Source organism: Macaca mulatta, chromosome 1, assembly GCF_049350105.2.
Source record: "Macaca mulatta isolate MMU2019108-1 chromosome 1, T2T-MMU8v2.0, whole genome shotgun sequence".
In the NCBI taxonomy this organism is placed as follows: Eukaryota; Metazoa; Chordata; class Mammalia; order Primates; family Cercopithecidae; genus Macaca; species Macaca mulatta.
In genome coordinates, this window is record NC_133406.1 from 126360584 (window position 1) to 126385316 (window position 24733).

A 24733-nucleotide genomic window follows, 5' to 3' on the forward strand; every position below is an offset into this window, starting at 1 on the left:
TGAATGAATGGCTGTATATAATTAGATTCTGATGTGTTTTGGGATTGATGTTTGAAATGAGTTTTACGATACTGTATCAACTATATGGAAAATAATGGAATTTCTTCTAGACCAGGATTTCTTAAAAGTGGCAATACTGACATTTGAGGCCAGATAATTATTTGTTGTGAGGGGCTTTCCTCTGCACTGTAGAATGATTATTAGCAGTATCTCTGGCCTCTACCCACTGGATACCAGTAGAATCCTCAGTTGTGACAACTAAAAATGTCTTTAGACATTGTCAAAGTTACCCTGGGACAGGTGGCAAAATGGCCATTACTTGAGAACCACTGATTTAGACCATGGATCCTCAGGGGTAGGAAAGGGAGGGATTAGAACAACTTCAGAATTGCATTTTCTGTATTTTTATGGTTCAGTTAAATGGTGAATGTTTACATACTAGGAGAAATAAAATTGAAGTGCTGCCAATTCAAAACGTAGCAAGGGGCTGGGCGTGATGGCTCACACTTGTAATCCCACCACTTTGGGAGGCCGAGGTGGGTGGATCACAGGATCAGGAGTTCAAGACCAGCATGGCCAACATGGTGAAAACCCATCTCTACTAAAAATACGAAGAATTAGCTGGGTGTAGTGGCGGGCACCTGTAATCCCAGCTACTCAAGAGCCTGAGGAGGGAGAATCACTTGAACCCGGGAGGCGGAGGTTGCAGTGAGCCGAGATTGCGCCACTGCACTCCAACCCAGGCGACAGAGTGAGACTCCATCTCAAAAAAAAAAAAAAAAAAAAATATTGTATCAAGGGAACAGGATGCAGGTGGTGGAAACTGAGTAAATTTTTTTTTTTTTTTTTTTTTTTTTTTGAGACGGAGTCTTGCTCTGTCGCCCAGGCTGGAGCGCAGTGACCAGATCTCGGCTCACTGCAAGCTCCGCCTCCCGGGTTCCCGCCATTCTCCTGCCTCAGCCTCCCGAGTAGTTGGGACTACAGGCGCCCGCCACCTCGCCCGGCTAGTTTTTTGTATTTTTTAGTAGAGACGGGGTTTCACCGTGTTAGCCAGGATGGTCTTGATCTCCTGACCTCGTGATCCACCCGTCTCGGCCTCCCAAAGTGCTGGGATTACAGGCTTGAGCCACCGCGCCCGGCCAAGGAAACTGAGTAAATTGATTGACTTTTTAAAATTAAAGACTATAACTGAAAAGTTGATCTAAAGAAAATTAGGTATGACTAAGCAACTGAATAAATGAAAATACTAAAGTAATCCCAACTATTGGAGTTTTTAGAAGACTATGTTCTTCTTGGTCGCTTTTCTGTAATGTAAGAGGCATACATAGAATATGAAATTGTTGCTTTTGGAAAATATACTTTTAAGATTATCTCAATGAAGAACTGATTTCTCCTATAGCCTGGCTTTACTAATTTATAAGCAAAAATGACTAAAGCTCAAGTATACTATTAAGTTAATGCTTTAATATTTTCCCCCCTAGGAACTCTCTGTAGCTTCTGCAGACATGGGGTTTGATGATGTGATATAAGTAGATGTTTATATTTTAGAATCCATGAAGGTAGTCCATACTGTGCTCTTATAGCAGCAGCCTTCTAATATCATTCTTAGTTGACAGGTAAACAGAATGTTGTGTATGTAATGAGGTCCCACAAAGACAATAGTGTTTTGGAACACCGCAGAGGCAATAATTTGCTTAGTTACCATCATTTTATAGTTGTGAATCAGTGACTGTGATGTATTTCCGTTCCCCCTATTTTTGAACAGGCGTTCTGTTAAAAGTATTCTATTCCTTTCTTAGATATGGGGTGTTTAGGGGAGAGGGGACACATTGCTTGTTTTCTTAGTTACAAGTCTCCATGTTGAGAGGAGTTGCACCCAAGGATCTTCATCCACATGCACATCTGGTACACATGACAGGATCCTGGACTTTAAGCCAATGATACAATGAGACAAAGCTTTTCGGGGAGGGATGTAAATTGTTGTGGTCAGAGGGTAGCAAGAGAAACAAGTGACGGTGAAAAAATTCTGGCCTTATCACTTTTCAGTAATAATTAAGAGCACAATATTACAACTGCAAGGGTGAAGGTATGTGGGCTGATGGAAAGGGATAGTTTTGGAGGGTGCTTTATTGAAGGCCCAGAAGAAGTAAACAAACGTGGAAAATTTACTCCACATTGACAATGACAGGCTGTACTCTCTTTCTATAGCTTTACAACATTGACTATAAAAGACAATGCAAAGGAGTTGAAATTAGACTTTTTTTTTTTTTTTTTTTGAGACAGAGACTTGCTTTGTCATCCGGGCTGGTGTGCAGTGGTGTGACCATGGCTCAGTGAAGCCTTGATCTGGCCTCAAGTGATCCTCCTGCTTCAGTCTCCTGAGTAGCTGGGACTATAGGTGTGTGCTGCCACCCCTGGACTCAAGATTCGAGTTCAAAGATGGCATGAGCATACTGATAATGAAATGAGGAAGGTGGTTTATTACTGTGGGAAAAGCTTCAGTCTGATGTAAGACAGACTTGGTTTTATTCTGCCACTTACTGATGTGTTGGGGTCCGCGTGTTTCCTAAACAAAGGAATGAACACACAAGACAACACAAGACAAGACAAACATGGTGGCCGCCTCGAATGGCGTGCTCTGCTTTATTTTATACAGTCGTTTGTGGAATGTTGCCAAGTCACAAGACACATTGTTGTTTTTCTGACCTTTCCCTGACTTTCTGGATTTTCAAGATGTTTACACATAAACAAGCCCCCAACGCCCTGCTTCGTTTGCAAGAGCAGGACTTATCGGGAACGTCTCGTTTGCGAGCACATAGTCCTCTACACTGATGTGTGAACTTGGGCAAGCTATTTAATACCAGCTGGATGGTCTCATAAATATTTTCGTTTTTTATATATTGTTTTGGGAGTATGTCACAAATGTATTTTTTAGAATCCTTCAACTGTCAGTGGCTAGCTCTAATGTGAAAGGAGGCTAGCCTACAATTTTCTCTGAGTGCCCTTCTGATGTTAAAGATCTGAAGCCTACTTAGTAATAATGGAGGTTTCAGCCCTTTTGTCTCTAGAGAGAATGAGCAACAGATGACAAATGAAAATAGCGCTTTTTTTAGCTACATGGGAACATAATTTGTGTTCTTACTCCAAAAGCAATTTATGATCATTTTTAAAAATTAAGACTTTTTAAGAGCAGTTTTTTAGGTTCAAAGCAAAATTGAAACAAAGGTACAGAGATTTCCCATATACCTTCTGCCCCCACACAAGCATAGTCTTCCCCATTATCAACATCCTCAATCAAAGTGGTACAATTTGTTTTAAACTGATGAACTTACCTCATCAATTATTACCCAAAGTCCAATTATCACCCAAATTCCTCCTCATCTTTTCATGGCCTGATAGCTCATTTCTTTTTTTATTTTTTGATGGAGTCTCACTCCGTCACCCAGGCTGGAGTGCCGTGGTGCCATCTCAGCTCACTGCAACCTCCGCCTCCTGGGTTCAAGCAATTCTCCTGCCTCAGTCTCCTGAGTAGCTGGGATTACAGGTGTGAGCCACCGCGCCTGGCCAGCTCATTTCTTTTTAGCACTAAATAATGTCTATTGTCTGTATGTATGACAGTTTATTTATTCATTTACCTACTGAAGGACATATTGGTTGCTTCCAAGTTTGGGCAATTATGAATAAAGCTGCTATAAACAACCATGTGCAAGTTTTTATGTAGACAAGTTTTCAGCTCCTTTGGGTAGATACCAAGGAGTACAATTGCTAAATCATATGTTAAGAGGATGTTTAGTTTTGTGAGAAACTGCTAAACTCTTCCAAAATGGCTGTGCCGTTTTGCATTCCTACCAGCAATGAATGAGAGTTCCTGCCCCACATCCTCACCAGCATCTGGTTTTGCCAGTGTTCTGGATTTTGGCCATTTTAATAGGTGTATAGTGGTTGTATGTGTTTTCAAATGGAACAGAAAACACAAGATTGGCTTTGATATTTTGCAAGACAGAAATTCCATTCTGAACAACTGACTTACTGTTTATGCTTGAATCTTTTCTTTTTTTTTTTTTTGGAGACAGAGTCTCGCTCTGTTGCCCAGGCTGGAGTGCAGTGGCGTAATCTCGGCTCACCACAACCTCCGCCTCCCAGGTTCAAGCAATTCTCATGCCTCAGCCTCCCGAGTAGCTGGGATTACAGGCACGCACCACCACACCCAGCTGATTTTTGTATTTTTAGTAGAGATGGGTTTTACCATGTTGGCCAGGCTGGTCGTGAACTCCTGACCTCAGGTTATTCACCCACCCCGGCCTCCCCAAAATGCTGGGATTATAGGTGTAAGCCACCGTGTCCGGCCTATGCTTGACTCTTTTATTAGTTGGAGCTGTTAATAACTTCACCAGGTCAGAGGTTGAGTGGTAAGTTTGCTGATAGACTTGATTTGGGTCTGAGACCCAGACCCAAAATCTAGGTTTAGCTACATTAAAAAGGCAACCACTACAGATAAGTGTCCAATCATGAGATCTCTTAAAACAGTGATGGAGTCCGACCCTGTTAGGAAAATCCTTTTGCTAGAGAGAGAATCTCAGATCTCTTTCATCCTGGTCATTATGCCTTGGGCTAAAAGGAGGACATTTAACATTTATTGTACGCCAACAGTGCTAGGCCATTCTGCATGTTATCGTACTTAATCTTCATAATTTATCTGTGAAATATTTTCCATTGTCCCCATTATAATTCCAAGTTGTTTGAATTGTTTTTTTTAACTTTCCCAGACTTTATATTTGCTACCCCTCCACCTAGAATAGTATTATGCCTCCTTTTTGCATAGTGAATGCCTACTTATTCCTCAGAGCTCATCTCAGATGCTACTATTTTAAGGAAGCCTTCCCAGTCCCCTGGGCTTGTTTCCCTATTAAACTGATCAAAGGCTTGATTCTCTATTACACTTCACTGATCTAAGTGCACTGATCTCAATAGCACAAATAACTATGTGATTAGTCATTTAATGTCTGTCATTTCTGCTGAAGTGTAAGCTTCATGAGCACAGTAACTGTGCCTGTATCATTTTTCTATGTTATAGTGCCAAGTATAGTTCCTTGTTTGGTAAATAATTATATGATTATGGCAAATAAATTCCATAAACAGAAGGGTTTTTTTTTTTTTTTTGAGACGGAGTCTCGCTCTGTCGCCCAGGCTGGAGTGCAGTTGAGCGATCTCCGCTCAATGCAAGCTCCACCGCCTCCCAGGTTCACGCCATTCTCCTGCCTCAGCCTCCTCAGAAGCTGGGACTACAGGTGCCCACCACCACGCCCGGCTAATTTTTTTTTTTTTTTTTAGTAGATACGGGGTTTCACCGTGTTCTCCAGGATGGTCTCGATCTCCTGACCTTGTGATCCGCCCGCCTCGGCCTCCCAAAGTGCGGGGATTACAGGCGTGAGCCACCGCCCCCGGCTGCGTAAACAGAAGTTGAATGCTGGTCCACTGTAACTTCAAAACCTTCCTTTAAATTATGCCATATGCAGGACCTAAGAAGTAAAGGAAGTATTTCTTAATACAATTACTCCAGAGGCTCTTCCTGAACTCTGTTTCAGTTCTAGATTGGCTATCTAACGATAAAAGTTAAGCATTAACTTTATGTGGTTAGGGTGTGGTCTGAGATAAAGAACCTAAAGTCTTTAAAGTCTCCCCAGTTCCAAGTAGGTAATCCCCTCCGAGAAGTCCCACCTTTCAGCTGTGTTTGAAGAAAGCTAGTGGGAAAAGTTCCAGGACTACATGTCAGGAAACTACAAGAGTTAGAAACATTTGTTGATTTACAAGTGTTTTTAACTTCCTGCTGGGCTGAAAACTGCTTGTTTTGTGGAAAAGCGAAACTTGGCAGCAAACATCTAAAATGAAGAGCCCCCAAACTTTTGAGGAAAAAACGGAATGCATTGTGAACACTCTACTCATGGACTTCTTGGCCCCAACATTGCAGGTTGCCAACCGGAACCTATGCTGTGTAGATGAAGTAGATTCAGGTAAGGCTCCTGGCCTAGGTGGTGATTGCAGGTCAATAAGAGTATGTTTTCGGCTGGGCACGGTGACTGACTCCTGTAATCCCAGCACTTTGGGAGGCCAAGGCAGGTGACTTGAAGTCAGGGGTTTAAGATCAGCCTGGCCAACATGGTGAAACCCCATCTCTACTAAAAATACAAAAATTAGCCAGGCATGGTGACTCACGCCTGTAGTCCCAGCTACATGGGAGACTGAGGCATGAGAATTGCTTGAACCTGGGAGGCGGAGGTTGCAATGAGCAGAGATCATGCCACTGCACTCCAATCTGGGCAACAGAGACTCAGTCTCAAAAAAAAAGAGTATGTTTTATTTATTTCCTTTAAGTTTCAAAAGGCAAACTCTAAGCTTTCAGTAACACCTAAAGGGAAAGAGGTTCTTAATGAAGGGAAACTTTCTGACTATTGGTGTTGACAAAACATTTAAGCTCTTGGGAGATGATGTGAAAATTATTTAAAAACAAGACCAATTTTTCCATTGCCCAGATTCCTGGGACTTGCCATTGCTTCAAGCATTGTAACAAATGTGTTCCCTCTGTCGTAGGAGAGCCTTGCTCTTTTGACGTGGTTATCATTGCTGGTCGCCTTCGGATGCTGGGTGACCAGTTTAATGCAGAATTGGAAACTTACGCCAAAAACATCATTGCAGAAACCATTCAAGAACAGGTCAAGTTTCTACTTCATGCTATTGTTTGCTGCTTTTTTTCCTATTTCAAACTTCCTTTTCTTACTACTCCCGTACTATGGTGACTAGGAATGTTCTATGAAAATATTTGGGGGCTTATATTCCAAGGAGGTATAGCAAGAATTCTCCAATTGCTAAAACCTAAGTGGTATGGAGATGGAAAATTTTTGGCATAGGCTGATGAACCTTTAGCTTGTCTCTACTTGGTCTTCATCAGAGCTGTGCTTAGTGTGCATAGAGCACATTTTATAGCACTTTATTCTTGGCAAAGTATAGCATTTTTTTTTTTTGAGACAGGGTCTTACTCTGTCACCTAGGCTCAAGTGCAGTGGTGTGATCTCAGCTCACTGCAGGCTCCACCTCCTGGGCTCAAGCCATCCTCCCACTGCAGCCTCCTGAGTAGCTGGGACTTCAGGCAAGTGCTACCATGCCCATCTATTTTTTATTTTTATTATCTTTATTTTTAGTAGAGATGGGTTTTTGCCATGTTGCCCAGGCTGGTCTTGAACTCCTGAGCTCAGGTGATCCACCCACCTCGGCCTCCCAAAGTCCTGGGATTACAGGCGTGAGCTACCACACCCAGCCTATGCTTTTTTTTTTTTTTTTTTTTTTTTTTGAGATGGAGTCTTGCTCTGTCACCCAGGCTTCAGTGCAGTGGTGCGATCTTGGCTCACTGCAACCTCCATCCCCCAGGTTCAAGCAATTTTCCTGCCTCAGCCTCCCAAGTAGCTGGGACTACAGGTGTACGCTGCCACACCCGGCTAATTATTTTTTGTATTTTAGTAGAGATGGGGTTTCACCATGTTGCCCAGGCTGGTCTCGAACTTCTGAGCTCAGGCAATTGGCCCGCCTCGGCCTCCCAAAGTGCTGGAATTACAGGCATGAGCCACCACACCTGGTCCCAGCTTATGCATATGTTAATATTTATTTTGTTGGAGGTGGGCACTTTTTTCCCCCAGGGTCCAGCAGTGAAGTATATACAGGAATGACAGGCAGTCTACAAGTTTGATGCAATGAGGGATAAGCCCTACAGCAGCTCACTGGCTTTTCATCAGAATGCTGATTACTGGCAGTAGCACTTGGACTCTGTTTCAGATGTAAAGACAATAAGGCAGTATCTAGGAGATGTTGCTGATATATATCAACAATGACAGCTAATATTAACTTATCACTTACAATGTGCAATTATTATCTCATTTAATCATTATGCCCCTGTATGAGTTATCATGGAAGCTATTATCGCCGCAGCAACCTCTCCCCATCTGCATATAACACCACAAAAGCAAACATCTAACCTGTTTTGTTCACTGCCATATTCACACAACCTGTAACAGTGCCTTATATATAATACGTCCTCAGTAAGAATTTCTTTTTTTATTTTTTTTGGAGACAGACTCTCACTGCAACCTCTGCCTCCCGGATTCAAGTGATTCTCCTGTCTCAGTCTCCCAAGTAGCTGTGATTACAGGCACCCGCCACCATGCCCTGCTAATTTTTGTATTTTTAGTAGAGATGGGGTTTCACCATGTTGGCCAGGCTGGCCTTGAACTCCTGATCTCAGGTGATCCACCCGCTTCGGCCTCCAAAAGTGCTGGGATTACAGGGGTGAATCACCGCGCCTAGCCCATCTGGGTGGATCACCTGATGTCAGGAGTTCGAGACCAGCCTGGTCAAAATGGTGAAACCCCCATCTCTACCTAAAAATACAAAAATTAGCCGGGCAGATAACTTGACGTCAGGAGTTCAACACCAGCCTGGCCAACATAGAGAATCCCTGTCTCTACTAAAAATACAAAAATTAGCTGGGTGTAATCCCAGCTACTTGTAATCCCAGCTACTTGAGAGACTGAGGTAGGAGAAACCTGGGAGGCGGAGGTTGCAGTGAGCTGAGATCACGCCACTGCTCTCCAGCCTGGGCGACAGAGCAAGACTCTGTCCCAAAAAAAGAACCACACTCTTAACCATTATGCTTTATTCTTCCTACTATACATAGCTTGGGCAGTGTGCCTACACTACTTTCAAGCAGAACTGGACCTGTTACCTACAGTTACTTGCCCTGAGGCTGTCCTAGGTAGTTGATAGCTGAGTTGACTTTTTTTTCATTAAACAGATTTTTTTTTGGCTGGGTGCCATGGCTCATGCTTGTAATCCCAGCACTTTGGGAGGCTGAGAGGGGCGGACTGCTTGAGGCCGGGAGTTTGAGACCAGCCTGGCCAACATAGTGAAACCCCATCTCTGCTAATAATACAAAAATTAGCTGGGCATAGTGGCGCACACCTGTAATTCCCAGCTACTCAGGAGGCTGAGGTAGGAGAATCACTTGAAACTGGGAGGCAGAGGGAGGTTGCAGTGAACTGAGATCTCGCCACTGCACTCCAATCTGGGCAACAGAGCGAGACCCTCTCTCAAAATAAATAAATAAATACATACATACACACATACATACAAACACAAATACACAAATTAGCCAGGCATGGTGGCACACAACTGTAATCCCAGCTACGCGGAAGGCTGAGACAGAAGAATTGCTTGAACCCGGGAGGCGGAGGTTGCAGTGAGCCAAGATGGTGCCATTGCACTCCAACCTGGGTGACAGAGCAAGACTCTGTCTCAAAAAAAAAAAAAAAATTATTTGACTTGAACTTGTTTTAATAAAAAAAATATTTTGAAACAGCCCTAAACTCAGGGAAAAGTTGCAAGGATAGCACAAATAATTTCTCTCTTTAATCATTTGACAGGAGGGAGTTGATATGATATTTCATCAACCCCTAATACTTTTATACTTCCTTCAAACGAGGACATTCTCTAATGTAACCACATTCTAACCATCAAAACCAGGAAATTAACATTGATTCATTTTCATCTAATCCTTAGATCTCTTTCAAGTTTTGCCATTTTTCCTGATAATGTAACGTATAGTAAAAAGTTGTAGGCCAGAATCACATATTGCATTTAGTTGTCATTTCTCTTTAGTTTCCTCCAATCTGGAATTTTTCCTCAGTCTTTCCTTGATTTTCATAACCGTGACACTTGAAGACTATGGTCTATCTTGTTGAATGTCCCTTAATTGGGTTTGTTTGATGTTTCTTCTTGAATAAATTAAAGATATGTACCTTTGGTAGGAATATCACAGAAGTATTGCTGTGTTCTCAGTGCATTGCATCAATTGGCACAATATTTCATTTTATCCCAGTATTGATGTTGTTAACTTTAATCACTTAAGATGGTGTCTGTAAGGCTTCTCCTCTATAAAGTTACTCTTTTGCCCTTTGTAATTAATAAGTGTTTTATGGCGAGGTACTTTGAAACTATGTAAATATTCCACATCTCATCAAAATTTCAATGCATTCATTTTTTATCAGCATTGGACCCATGAATTCCTACTTTATTCAGTGGGTTATAATCTGTTAATGTCATTATTAATTTAGATGCTCAAATCATCCTAGTTTTAGCTAGTGGGAGTGCTTTCACTCTAGACTGCACCTCTTTGATGTGTCTCTATTTTTATTTGAGTACTTCCTTAATTTCTGACAGAAGATCTTATACTTCCCTAGCCCCAAACTGAAATCAACCATTCTCCAGAGAGCGCTGGTTTCTTTTATTTTTTGAGACGAGTCTCACTCTGTTGCCAGTCTGGAGTGCAGTGGCACGATCTCAGCTCACTGCAACCTCTGCCTCTCGGATTCAAGCAATTCTCCTGCCTCAGCCTCCCAAGTAGCTGGGACTATAGACGCACACTGCCAAGCCTGGCTAATTTTTTTTTTTTTTTTTTTGTATTTTAGTAGAGACGGGGTTTCACCATGTTGGCCCAGGCTGGTCGCGAACTCCTGAGCTCAGACAATTCGCCGGCCTCGGCCTCCCAAAGTGCTAGGATTACAGTTGTGAGCCACCGCGCCCACCTTTTTTTTTTTTTTTTTTTTTTTGGAGACGGAGTCTCGCACTTTCCCCCGGGCTGGAGTGCAATGGCGCCATCTCGGCTCACTTCAACCTCTACCTTCCGGGTTCACATGATTCTCCTCCCTCAGCCTCCAGAGTAGCTGGGATTACATGCGCCCACCACCACGCCCGGCTACTTTTTTGTATTTTTAGTAGAGAAGGGGTTTCACTACGTTGGCCAGACTGGTCTTGAACTCCTGACCTCATGATTCACCTGCCTTGGCTTCCCAAAGTGCTGGGATTACAGACGTGAGCCACCGCACCCGGCCTTTGGTTTTAATGGAGAATGATATTTAGAAATCAAGATTTAGGTGCCCTCCCACATGGATGTCCTTTTCAGCTTGTTTGGGCTCTGATATTCAGCTCTGGCCAGGCTTGACCCGCCTAAATCCCCACAGATCTTGCTTGGACCCACCTAATGGCTTTTGGATCCCATATTTGAAAAGGAAAGAGGAAAAGGAAGAGCTACTCAATTATTTTAATTAATTATTATTTTATTATTAATTCTAATTAATTACTATTTTTGAGACAGTCTTTCTCTGTCACCTAGGCTGTAGTGTAGTAGCTCAATGATAACTCACTGCAGCCTCAATCTCATAGGCTTAAGTGATCCTCCCACCTCAGCCTCCTAAGTAGTTGGGACCACAGGCATGTGCCACCATGCCTAGCTACTTTTTAAAATTCTGCATAGAGACAGGGTCTCAATGTGTTGCCCAGGCTAGTCTTAAACTCCTGACCTCATGTGATCCTCCCACTTTTGCCTCCCAAAGTGTTGGGATTACAGGTGTGAACCACTGCACTCGGCCTTTTTTTTTATTTGAGACAGAGTCTCGCTCCGTCACCCAGGCTGGAGTGCAGCGGCATGATCTCGGCTCACTTCAACCTTCACCTCCCAGGTTCAAGTGATTCTCCTGCCTCAGCCTCCTGAGTAGCTGGTATTACAGGCCTGTGCCACGATGCCTGGCTAATTTTTGTATTTTTAGTAGAGACAGGGTTTCACCACGTTGGCCAGGCTGGTCTTGAACTCTTGACCTCAGGTGATCTGCCTGCCTCGGCCTCCCAAAGTGTTGGGATTACAGGTGTGAGCCACCGCGCCCGGTCTTTACTTGAGAGTTTCCCAGACAATTTCCTAGTCATTCAAGCAATACCTTTACAATTTAACCAGCTGGACTATCACATACTTAATATTTTTCTTTCAAATCATTTTTCATTTATTTTGTTTAACCTAAGCAATAATATCTGAAATCATGGGTTTGATGGACTACTTATGTATTTTCAAATGCCCATTAATATAACAAAATATTAAAACGAGAAAAGATTATCCATCTACCCTCTGAGATTTCATTAGTTACCACCAATTGCACATTTGGCACTCCAAGAAACAATCGCTCTACTGGATTCCTGCACCTGCAGCCTCCTGCACTTTTTGAGGGATACTCTGTTGATATTTCCTTTGTCTTTCCTCAGGCAGGAGCTATACTCCAGAACACAGTGGAATCTCTCAGCAAGACCTGGTGTGCTCAGGATTCCAGCTTAGCTTATGAGAGAGCCTTTCTGGCAGTGTCAGTGAAACTTCTTGAGTATATGGCTCACATCGCTCCTGAAGTAGTGGGACAGGTGGCTATCCCCATGACGGGTATGATCAATGGGAACCGAGCCATCCGGGAGTTCATCCAGGGCCAGGGAGGTTGGGTAAGTGTGTTGGGGCTCCTGGCTTTGCTAGGTATTTGCACTGTTTTTGTACTAATACCTGGGATTCCAATTCATGACCCTTTTGGTAAATTGGAAACCAAAAGGAAAACAGGCTTCCCTATTTTGCTGAAAATGCCTAGATTTTCTTGCCATGGAAAAGTGGAGCAGACAGAAGATCAGCCTGTGGGTGTTGGACTCCAGAGTCATGCTACCTAAAATATTGACTGCTGACTACTGTAAAGCTAATCTTCATTTCCTACACATAATCATCTATAAAGTATATTCGTGGTAGAGTTCTAATTTCAGCCTGGCTTCACTCTGTTCCCTTGTAAATTTCTGGGTCTTTTTTTCCTAACATCTTTATGTGTGTGTTAGGGAAGTCAGAATCACCTTAATAGTATCTAAGAAAAAACAATCTTTGCTGTAGTTGTAGCCATAGAAGGTATTCTAAGCCCATGTTTTAGTAATCATTAGAACTTATGCTGTCATAGAGCATTTACGGGGTCAGTGGAAGCCTTAATAAGAGCTACATTTCCTGGAGCTACCTGCAGATCATTTCCTGGTTTCTTAGGAAGTTCCTGAAAGCAATTCCTTTGACTGTAGGATTTTCACTGTCTTTCCTAGGAAAATCTGGAGAGCTGAAGAGGTGGAGCTATTCACAAGACTGAACATCACTTCCTTGTTGACTGATTGGGTGATTAACTCCTGGCAATTCAAACAAACAAATAAAAAAACACTTTTTTCATTTTATCAGAACTGAACTTAGCTGAATAAGTTATTTTTTACTGATTGTTAAAGTTGGGAGCAGCTGCCAGAGGCCTACAGAGTTGGTTTTTGTTTTGTTTTGTTTTGTTTTGTTTTTTTGTCAACTTAACGCAAACCACAGAGATTTTCTACTTTCTGTTTTCACATGAGCTTTAATGAGGTTCTGTTGAAGCAAAGACCTCTAGACACAAAGTAATGACTTGTTAGTAGTGGAATTATAAACAACAGGGCAGGCCTTTGCTGGAGGTATTTTGAGAGAAGGGAGAATAATGGAAACTATTCCTTCAGATTTAGCCCTGTCCTTTGGTAAGCATCTTGTCTACTAATTTTGCAATTTAAAGGATTTCAGGAAGCTTTTTGGTTGAAAAATCTGGTTTTTTTTTTTTTTTTTTTTTTTTTGAGATGGAGTCTCGCTCTGCCGCCCAGGCTGGAGTGCAGTGGCCGGATCTCAGCTCACTGCACGCTCCGCCTCCCGGGTTCACGCCATTCTCCTGCCTCAGCCTCCCGAGTAGTTGGGACTACAGGCGCCCGCCACTGCGCCCGGCTAGTTTTTTGTATTTTTTAGTAGAGACGGGGTTTCACCGTGTTAGCCAGGATGGTCTCGATCTCCTGACCTCGTGATCCGCCCGTCTCGGCCTCCCAAAGTGCTGGGATTACAGGCTTGAGCCACCGCGCCCGGCCTGTTTTTTTTTTTTAGATGGAGTCTTGCTCTGTCACCCAGACTGGAGTGCAGTGGCTCGATCTCAGCTCATTGCAAGCTCTGCCTCCCCAGTTCACGCCATTCTTCTGCCTCAGCCTCCCGAGTAGCTGGGACTACAGGTGCCCGCCACCATGCCTAGCTAATGTTTTGTATTTTTAGTAGAAACAGGGCTTCACCATGTTAGCCAGGATGGTCTGGATCTCCTGACCTCGTGATTCGCCCGCCTCGGCCTCCCAAAGTGCTGGGATTACAGGCTTGAGCCACCGCGCCCGGCCTGTTTTTTTTTTTTAGATGGAGTCTTGCTCTGTCACCCAGACTGGAGTGCAGTGGCTCGATCTCAGCTCATTGCAAGCTCTGCCTCCCCAGTTCACGCCATTCTTCTGCCTCAGCCTCCCGAGTAGCTGGGACTACAGGTGCCCGCCACCATGCCTAGCTAATGTTTTGTATTTTTAGTAGAAACAGGGCTTCACCATGTTAGCCAGGATGGTCTGGATCTCCTGACCTCGTGATTCGCCCGCCTCGGCCTCCCAAAGTGCTGGGATTACAGGCGTGAGCCACCATGCCAGGCCTAAAATCTTGTTATTTTGAGTATTTTCATTCAAAAATCATCCCTAAACTTCATGTTAATTTCACCTGAGGAGGACTATTTTATGCATTTTAGAGGTTGTAAGCAAAAAAAAAAAGACAAAAACAAAAAACAAAAACAACCCAAAAAACAAACAAACAAAAAAAATAGTTGTTTCTACTAGGAAGGTCAAAGAAAATAAAAGTTACTGCATTGTTACTGCCACAGGATGCAGGAAGTGCTGGCCCACATCTAGGACAGCAAGGCCACCCCAGCTGACATGAAGCTAGCTGCGTAGCACAGAGCTTTAAAAGTGTGGTTCACACACCACTTGTGGACCTTATTAAATTGCTGATTCGCATTCCTAGAGATTCTGATTCTGTAAGGGTAGGCTGGAGCCTAGGAACCTACCTTTTAAACTAGTTCCATAGGTGATTCTGATGTACATATAGAGTGTGACAGCCATCACTTTAGAGAATGGATTGACAAATTACAACCCACACGTCAAATCTGGCTTGCTGTCTTATTTTGTAAATAAAGTTTTATTGGAATAGAGTAACATTCACTTGTTTACATATTGTTCATGGCCACTTTTGCGCTACAATGGCAGAGTTGAATGATTATGGAAGACCATATGACTGGTTAAGTCCAAAATATTTACTAGCTGGCTCTTTACAGAAAAAGTTGGCTGACCCCTTCTCTAAATCAACATTTCTCCTTGGTAGTTGAAACTCTATTACAGTCCTGACAATTCCAGCAAACACAGCTGTGGATACAGGGTTTAAACTCAAAGATATTTAACTCTTTTTTGGGAACTTAGTCTCCATATGTTTGTTAGTTCTTGCATAATCCACAGTTTCTCTAGGTCTTCAGCCAATCAGAGAGCTCTGTAGCTCCTGAGTAGTCCATTTCTCTGGCCCTACAAGTGAGAGTGACTAGAAGCAAAACTTATGATTTGTATGATCTTATATCTCAAAATAGTCCTTAATGATCTAACAGATTAGTAGGCAGTCATCAGGTAGAGACTTCGAAAACCAGACTACTTTCCTGAATGTCAAGAAGAAAGGCATTGCTACTGTGATTCACGAAAAGCAGCATTAATGACTTTGGCTAAAGTTTAATAAAGCTAACCACTTCCCCTCTATCAGCCAGCCATCCATCTATCCCCTCTAAATTCAGAGAAGTAAATATGTAGTGCTGTTAATATATTTTTGCTTTTTAAAGTTATGCTTTGGCCTGGCGCGGTGGCTCATGCCTGTAATCCCAGCACTTTGTGAGGTCAAGGCGGGTGGATTACCTGAGGTTAGGAGTTTGAGACCAGCCTGGCCAACATGGTGAAACCCTGTCTCTACTAAAAACACAAAAAATTAGCCAGGCTGGGTGGCATGTGCCTGTAATCCCAGCTACTCAGGAGGCTGAGGCAGGAGAATCACTTGAACCTGGGAGGCGGAGGTTGCAGTGAGCTGAGATGGTGCCACTGCACTCCAGCCTGGGCGACAAAAGCAAAACTGTCTCAAAAAAAAAAGAAAGAAAATAAATAAAGTTATGCTTTTTCCTTTATTCCTAGTTAAATCACAACAGGTTAGTAATCTGTAAATGATGTGTCCTGTTTCTCTTTAGTAGAAATTATATTTTTGGCTAACCATTAAGAAACTTGTACTCCTTTGTCCCTTATGTTACTATAAACTCAAGATGATGAGTTTTGTGGTATTTGACTTCACAGGCAAAATCAAAATACTTTGACTGTTGCTATTCTGTTTTATGAAATAAACTTCTATCTATGCATTTGAACTAAGTTTCAGCAAATTCAATCTAAATTGAATAATTCCAGCTCCCAGTTTTATCCTGTGTTGCTCATAAAACAGTTCCAAGTATACTGCATTATCTTGAGATTTGAAGATATGGTGCCCACGGGGATTATACTAGGCAAATGCATTAAGCAGCTCTGGCCTAGGTGTTGTGTATTTTAGGAGACTCTATCTTAGGAGAGTTTAAGTGATTGGGCTGCAGGAAGAAGACATTTGTAACCCAGGAATTAAAAATGGATTCAGATTGCCTGATTTTAACACTTTAGTTTCACTATAGGCTAATTATGTGACATTGGGTAAGAGACATAATTCTTCTGTACCTTAGTTTCTACATTTGTAAAATAGAGATGATTTGGTAACTTATTAATAAGATTTTTGTGAGAGATAAATAAAACAATACACTTTGTAAAGGGCCAGTGCCTGGAATATTTTAAACACTGTGCCATTAGCAATTTGGAATTCTATGTTATGGAGTTCATAAGGTATTAGCTTGACTTTTTTCTCTCTCCATTAACCCTGGCTCTCACAGAGGCAAACCACTCTTAATGGCTTTACCTTTCACATCACTGTAATTCCTAAATATGATTTATTTCCCTTCTCAATTCCATACCCACAGACGCTTATTATTTATGTGTACCTTTCTTATCCCCATACTCTCCGTTTGCCATACAACTAGCTCAAAACCTCAGTCATTTTTACCTTGTCTCTCTCTCTCCAGTCCAACTCACCCAACAGTTTTTCTCATTTGTTACTTCCTTTTTGTCCTGGTTCTTCTACCAGATTTATTAGCAACTGCCTGGACTATTAATAAAGCCTCCTACTTAGGCTTTCAATAAATTGTTCTGTTCCTGCTCCATTCCAGTCTATCCTATATACTGACATCAGATTGATCAAAGCTGTGGTTCCTTTGTCTATTGTTTTGATTCATTTTTGTATATGGTATCATTCATTTTTAAATTTAACATACCAATGAAGATTATAGGACTTAAACATTTTATCAGAAGGGGGCATTTATTTGTTAAATCAAGAAATAACTTTCCAAAAGCATTGCTTTGAATGCCATTCTCTTAAAGTCCTTCAGTAGAACTTTTGAGGGTGATTAGATATGTTCATTATCTTGATTGTGATTTTATGGGTGATTTCATACCAACTTATCAAACTGTATACTCTGATTGAAATGTGTAGTTTATTGTACATTAGCACTACCTCAATAAGGTTGTTTAAAAAAGAAAATCTTCAGCAGCTCCCTACTGTTCATCAAATAAAGCCTGACTTTCAGTCTGATATTCGAATTCCCCTAGGATCTGGCCCTAACTGCCCTATATAGCCTTAATCAATCATGATTCTCCTCTACAATCCCAATGCTCTAGTAAAACCGAGCCAGTCACTAAAGCCATCCTCCTACTGTTCTCTGTGTTTCATATTGCTTTTTCTGAGGCTCTACCTGTAGACATCGTCAAGACCCAACCCAATTGTCACTTTCTCCATGAAGGCTATCCGTATAACTAGAACAAGAAGTGGCCTCTGCCTCCTCGAACTTTTGTTTGTACCACTTTTATGTTTCTTATCCAAAAAATGGCCTTAAATTGTAATTATCTGTATAGTCATCTTCCCCACTAGGATAAAGGATCGCTGAAGGATACAATTTGTTGTATACTTCTGTAACACCCCTCCTCTTCATTCTCTGTCATGTACATCGATATTAAAAATAGTCATTAAATGAATGAATAAATGATTGACTCAGATGAGACTTCAAGTTTGATTATATTTGAACAGGATGCTAAGCTTTAAGAGTCCTGATGCTCTTGGCCAGGCGTGGTGGCTCACGCCTGTAATCCCAGCACTTTTGGAGGCCGAGGCAGGTGGATCACAAGGTCAGGAGATCGAGACCATCCTGGCTAACACTGTGAAACCCCGTCTCTACTAAAAAATACAAAAAATTAGCCGGGCGTGGTGGCGGGCACCTGTAGTCCCAGCTACTCGGGAGGCAGAAGCAGGAGAATCGCTTGAACCCGGGAGGCAGAGCTACAGTGAGCCGAGATGGTGCCACTGTACTCTAGCCTGGGCGACACAGCAAGACGCTGTCTCAAAAAAAAAAAAAAAAAGCTTCAGGCTGGAGTTGGTGGCTCATGCCTGTAATCCCAGTACTTTTGGGAGGCTGAGGCGGGTGGATCACCTGAGGTCAGGAGTTCAAGGCCAGCTTGGTCAACATGGTGAAGCCCCATCTCTACTAATAATATAAAAATCAGCTGGGTGTGGTGGCTCACGCCTGTCATCCCAACTACTCAGGAGGCTGAGGCAGGAGAATTGCTTGAACCCAGGAGGCGGAGGTTGCAGTGAGCCAAGATAGCACCATTACACACCAGCCTGGGACAACAGCAAAACTCTGCCTCCCAAAAATAAAAAAATAAAAAAATGCTTCAATTGCAATTTATTGGTTGCCCTTTGCCTCTTGAGGATTCTGAAACCAAAGACAGAGTATGCTTCCCTGTGTAATATGTGGGAGGTTGACTATGAAGTCTGCAGCAGGTGAACTGAAGGACTTAGTGAAGTCTCAGAATGCTGTAGTGACAAACAGTAGATTAGAAGATGGGTAGGGGAACTTTTCCTACCATGGATGACGTGAAAACATGACAAAATGAAACAAGCTTAATTAAAGGCATTTTATAAGCCTCTTCCGTGTTCATTTATAAAAGGAGAAACAAGCCTATTCTAGAGATAAAGGAGGTCATTTATTTATGGCTATTGCAGTTCTTCAGAGATGGACTCTGAAGCTCAGTATTGACACCATTCCTTTCATAATAATAGCCTTGCTGCTTGGACAGCAGCATTCAGGAAAGTACCCTTTGCCAGGTTCCTGTGCCTCCATGTAGGAAGGCCCATCTGCTCCTGGCATAATGAAAGTGCCTAGCTAGAGACAAGAAGCACAGACTGTGCCAGGCAAGAGACTTGGAGTAATTGATATAATGAGTAACCAAGTGAGAGTAGATCCCTCACCAAAGTGTAACCACATTAGCTTACATTATCACAACAGACTTATTTTAGGTATGTATTCTCAAGACCATGTTAAGCACTGTGGGTTACACAAATGCATAGAAGACACTATCATTGCCTTTGATAAATCTGAAAAACGGGGCATCTTTTGAATAAACTCTTAAACTTATAGGAGACAAGGAAATTGAATAAATGAAGAAAATGTCTATAGCTGTTATATTGAAGAGATTCAGACTAAGGGAAGATCATGGTGAAACAGTTAAGGGCAAGATTTTTGAAGAAAAAGTAATTGAGCTTTATGGCTTTATTTTCATCGTGGTGAAACTTTGGGGTACAAGTGAGAAGTAGAAAAAGGAGTAGAATGAACAAGGTCTGTAGGTGATGTGCTTGGATAGGTTGGCTGGGGATAGTTGACAGGGAGGGGCTTGGTGACAAGCTAAGGAATCTAGACTTGTTCCCATAGACCATCAATAACTATTCTGATTCTTTAGCATTAAAGTGCAGTTTTAAGAACTTTCATCCAGCCTTGGTTAACAGGAGATACTAGAATGGAAACATATAGATAGGAAGATAATATAAGTTTATTGCTATAGGAATCCAGGTGTGAAAGTGGGAATGGGACTAAGTGGGAATGGAAAAGACAGGTTGAATCAAAAAGACATTGAGGAAAAATTTCCAATAGGTCTTGGTGATCAAGAGAATGCTTACAAAGGACTGAATGTTTCACAGACAGTGTATATATCCCATATCAAATCAGTGACCCTGGGATGTAGGGAAAGGCAAGGGTAGTGAAACTAAAGCTAAGGTTGGGTAAGTATCTTCTCCAGGGTAAAACATGTCTCTTCCTCATCCAAAAGAGAGAAGGATGTTCTGAGAATCCTGAATGTTTTTCCTATTGAATAGTTTATCTTATCCTTGTAGTCTTTCCTGAAATTCTCTTCAATTAAACTGTATTGTAATCTAATTCCTGACCTCCATGATACTGATATTTCCCCTTAAACTAGCATACTCCCCTCTTGTTGGAACAGCTGACATGGTGACCAGCACTCTTCTCTATTGTGTTCTTCCTTCTGACCAAACACTACAGCCACATGAGGCAGCAGTGAGATGTGGCCTTGTCACTCCTCTTCAGGTGCTCATCCACAATTTACTTCCCACAATTTACTTGATGGTTCTGGCAAAATGTTGGTAAGTCTTTTTTTGTTGCATGGAATTGTTGTATTCACTTAGGTTTTATGCCAGACTGGTTTAAATGACTCATCATAAATTCTGAAACTCTTTTAGGTATTTGCCAACCTTTACTGCAAGTCTTGTTTCCCCTCCCCAGCTCTTTATCTTCCCACAACATACAAATGAGTCAACACAATCTTCATCAAAAAGTATTATGCTCTTATTGCCCTTCGGTATCTGTAGAAGGAAGTGTGATAAATTAAGTAGTAGCTTATTTAAAAAATAATAATAATAATAGCTCCAGCTACTTGGAAGGCCGAAGTGGGAGGATCACTTGAGCCCAGGAGTTCCAGACTAGCCTGGGTAACATAGCAAGACCCTGTCTCAAATCAAAACAAAACAAAACAAAACAAACAAACAAAAAAACCAAAACAAAAAAAATTAAAGTTTTGTGTTTTCTTCTTCAGTTTGTTTTTTGCTTGCTTGAGTGGTCTGCTCAGGAAATGGCCTTGTAGCTAAGTGGGTTTTGGGGGTTTGGTTATTTCACAATGTCTCTATACCTTTTGGGTTTACAGTTGAATAGAATCTTAAAAATTGCTGCTTGCTTTTTTAAAAAGTGTGAAGTTCTGCCCACACACTATTTACAGATTCTTAGATTTTGAAGAAAAGGACTATGGAGGCATCTAAGCAAAAATTTTTTTGTTATCTCCTATTTATTTCTATCTTCTCCCTCCTTAAGAAGAAACAAGAAAGTTAGTAAGAGATTGTTCTGAAATACAGGCTTGAGAAAAATAGATTTAAATTTTATTAGGCAGGTTTGCCTAATCAATTAATAAAAATAAAGTTTTAGTTTTGGTGTAATTGAGGACATTCTAAGGGTACAGAGAAATTATAAAACTATATTATCTTATTTGTCCAAACATAGAAAATCATTTTCCTTTTATGATTATGCTTTGCTACTCTGCAATTAAGCAAGTTATTTGGAATATTTTTATTTTTATGTTCTTTTCCAAAGTTACCTAAGGAATGTTTTAATTTTTATCAGTAATCATGTCTGTATCTTTAGTTCTGAGGTGCTTTACTAACTGGCTATGGATTTTTTTTTTTTTTAACCATATTCTGGCTTTCTCAGTGTTGTATGCCCATCTCCTAAGATAATGTTTAGAATTTAGTAGGTACTCAATAAATTTGTTGAACAACTTAATGGAATTTTTTTTTTTTTTTAGTCTCACGCTGTTGCCCAGGCTGGAGTGCAGTGGCGCGATCTCGGCTCACTGCAAGCTCCGCCTCCCGGGTTCCCGCCATTCTCCTGCCTCAGCCTCCTGAGTAGCTGGGACTACAGGCGCCCGCCACCGCGCCCAGCTAATTTTTTGTATTTTTAGTAGAGACAGGGTTTCACTGTGGTCTCGATCTCCTGACCTTGTGATCCGCCCGCCTCGGCCTCCCAAAGTGCTGGGATTACAGGCTTGAGCCACCGCGCCCGGCCAACTTAATGGATTTTTTAAATGTTTATTTCTAATTTTAAAAACAGTATAATAATTTTAGAAAGCAAACTTTATCCCATCACACTTATACAATTGATTCTCTTTTGCACCTTTTAGTCTTTAACTATGTACATACTTTTACATGGTTTTAGTTATTATAAACTTGAAATTTTGTATTCTTATAAATCAAAGATTTCCCATATTTTATGTTTTAAAATAGCCAAAGTAAACATCACATTACTTAGAGCAGCAAGAAATTCTCTCTTAATTCTAGGTGGGAATAATTTGAGAAACATACTATTCTCAACAAATATTGCTGAAGAATGAGGGTTTAATTTATGTGTACTGGGATTGAGTTTCTTTATTTGAAATATTGTCTTTAAGTCACCTATAACCAAGATATCTCAATGATCTTACTTTTCTTTTTGCAGTACTTAGTAAAGAGCATGCAGTATCTTTAATATTCAGAATAAACAGTGTTCAGAATCATGATATCCTGAAAGAAGTTTGAATAATGTTGCAAAACAGAAAGGATTGCTAATATCTTAAATAGAGGAAGCCCTAACAACACATTTCCCAGTTTTCCTAGGATCAAGACTAATTTTGTTAACATTTGTTGAACTTCTGCCTTCAACAAAGATGATATGCTGATTTTGGGATGTTCTCACACTGAATTAGGCACTTGGGTAGACTTGTACCCATTGAGAGGTTATGCAAGCTGAGATGTGGAAGCTTTTTCTAGAAGAGCCTGCCTTTCAGGGCCAAAATGCCACAGGCACAGCATAACTTCCTGAAACAAATTTATTTCCTAAGACATTGGTTGCAGAGTAGAAATGTGTTCTTTACAAACAGTTCTTCAGGCTTTCTGCCCTAAAAGTTACAATGTTGTCAGCAAGGTGGTTGAGTTTACTTTCTTTTCTTTCCATCACAGTTTACCAGCATTACATATGCAGGATATTGTGCTAACTGCCTGGTCAGGTGCTCCTTGTGGGGGTCACTTGCTCTGGATCCTGTATAGACCAACACTCTTAGTCTTTATATCCAGAACCCAAGTGAAGCTTCAAAGGCTACTGGGAGGGTTGAAGAGGTGCTGAAATGAACACTTCCCCTAATGGAGGTCAGCACTTCCCCAGTCCTGGGGGAGACACAGACTGTCAGAAGCATCTGACTTTGCTTCATTCAAAAGAGAGTTTGAGGTATATATAGCAGACTTAAAAGTTATGAATAAAAACACCTTCTGTGATGAACAGAAGTTTCTCATTGATCACACTGACAAGAAACCTTTTGATGAACAGTCGGGGTAGAAGACATGTAACTCTAAATGGTGTCTGTCTTCTTTCCTGGGCCTAAATGAACTTTGCAGAGTTCACCTGGGACATAAGGAAACAGAAGGTGTCAACTGGGCCCTTGTGCTCACTGGGGAAATGGGGAGAGACAGAACTCATGCAGGAGACCTGTAATTCTGCTCTTTCTCTGGGAGGCAAGAAGAAAGGTGGGTTTTGCGTATGAGTGATGGAATGGAATAATCTCAGAGTTAAGCAGACCACAATTTATGTTCCGGTTAGCCTCTTGTTTGTTAAAAATTTGAATTGTAACCAGGTTCCTTTGCTGAGAAGGAAGGCGCTAGGGCCCTGGAGCAAGATAATGGCTGTGTTATGTGACCACAGAAGGTGGTTACGTACTAATTTCCTCTAGGGCTTGTGATGAAGTCAGTAAACCACAGACTTCAGCATGCTCTGCTCAGGCGGCAGCAGTGGCTTTTTGGAGGTGTCTCGGCCATGACACACATTTGACATGCCCTCCCTCAACCTGCTTATAGACTATTTCTCTTGCTCTGCAGCATGGACCAAAGAGAAATTCTGCAGAAGTTCCTGGATGAGGCCCAAAGCAAGAAAATTAACAAAGAGGAATTTACCAATGAATTTCTGGTGAGTTCTGTGTGTGACCCTCTCAGGGTAGTTACATACGCTATTTAACTGACTATGTGGGTCCAATTTTCTGAGACCAAATTGCCCTTGGGATAAAGTAAATATCAGGCCTTGAAGGGGAAGACAGAAAAAAAGGCAAACTAAAGTCTGACTTCTCTGACTGGTTTGCATGTATTTTACGTATTCTCTCAAAATTACTGGTTTTAATATTTTGTTTGCTAGCTCTTTGGAGTTTGGTTAGGAATCCTACAGAAGACATATACAACTCCAGATATAAAACCACTAATATTAATTGAACATCCAGATTTCCCCAGATATCATCCAGATATCTGAGTTGTGGTTTATGCTTCATATTACTAATTTTAATTAATATTAAGAAGAAAGAGACCAATGTTAACTTTTCATACAATATTACATTTTTAGCCTCCCCTTGGGATTCCATTTGGCTGACAAAGGTTTTTGAAGAGCACCAAAACTACCCACTGCCACAGTTTTTTTTTTTTTTTAAGAGTCAGGATCTTACCCTGTCACCCAGGCTGGAGTGCAGCAGTGCAACCATAGTTCACTGTAGCCTTGAACTCCTGGCCTCAAGTGATTCTTCTGCCTCAGCCTCCTGAGTAGCTGGGGCCACAGGTGTGTATCGCCATGCCTGGCTAATTAAAAAAAAATTTTTTTTTTTTTCTGGAGAGACGCGCTTTGCTTTGTTGCCCAGGCTCGTCTCGAACTCCTGGCTTCAAGCACTCCTCCCATCTCGCCTCCCAAAATGCTGGGATTACAGGCATGAACCACTATGTCTGGCCATCATTTTTCTTTTATTTTTCATATGAAAAATATATTATAACGTGTTTTTTCAATAACAGGCCTTCCTTAACTTCTTTTTCTTGGAGAAGTAGAATGGCTAGGATGGAGAGTAGAGACAAGTGTAGGTCACAGAGAGAAACATGAGTATAAGATAGGTTCAG

General features: G+C 41.5%; 2 protein-coding genes across 22 annotated transcripts in view; both read left to right on the forward strand.

Moving 5' to 3' along the window:
• Positions 1 to 5632: 5632 nt before the first annotated feature.
• Positions 5633 to 13113, forward strand: BCL2L15 (BCL2 like 15). Its single transcript, XM_001110407.5, has 4 exons — positions 5633 to 6011; positions 6589 to 6710; positions 12133 to 12357; positions 12982 to 13113. Exons 1-4 carry the CDS (start codon positions 5885 to 5887, stop codon positions 12997 to 12999), a joined length of 492 nt encoding a protein of 163 aa, XP_001110407.3. The 5' UTR covers positions 5633 to 5884; the 3' UTR covers positions 13000 to 13113.
• A 6928-nt stretch (positions 13114 to 20041) lies between these two features.
• Positions 20042 to 24733, forward strand: part of PTPN22 (protein tyrosine phosphatase non-receptor type 22) — a 69314-nt gene continuing 64622 nt past the window's right edge. For 4 of the 21 annotated variants that reach the window (XR_013410729.1, XR_013410769.1, XR_013410708.1 and 1 more), the window contains exons 1-2: positions 20042 to 20377; positions 23684 to 23771. Coding sequence is in view for 15 of the 21 variants with exons in the window: in XM_077982646.1 (XP_077838772.1) it covers positions 20166 to 20377; positions 23684 to 23771 (300 nt within the window). In the remaining 6 variants the exon portion in view is untranslated. 21 annotated transcript variants of the gene reach the window in all.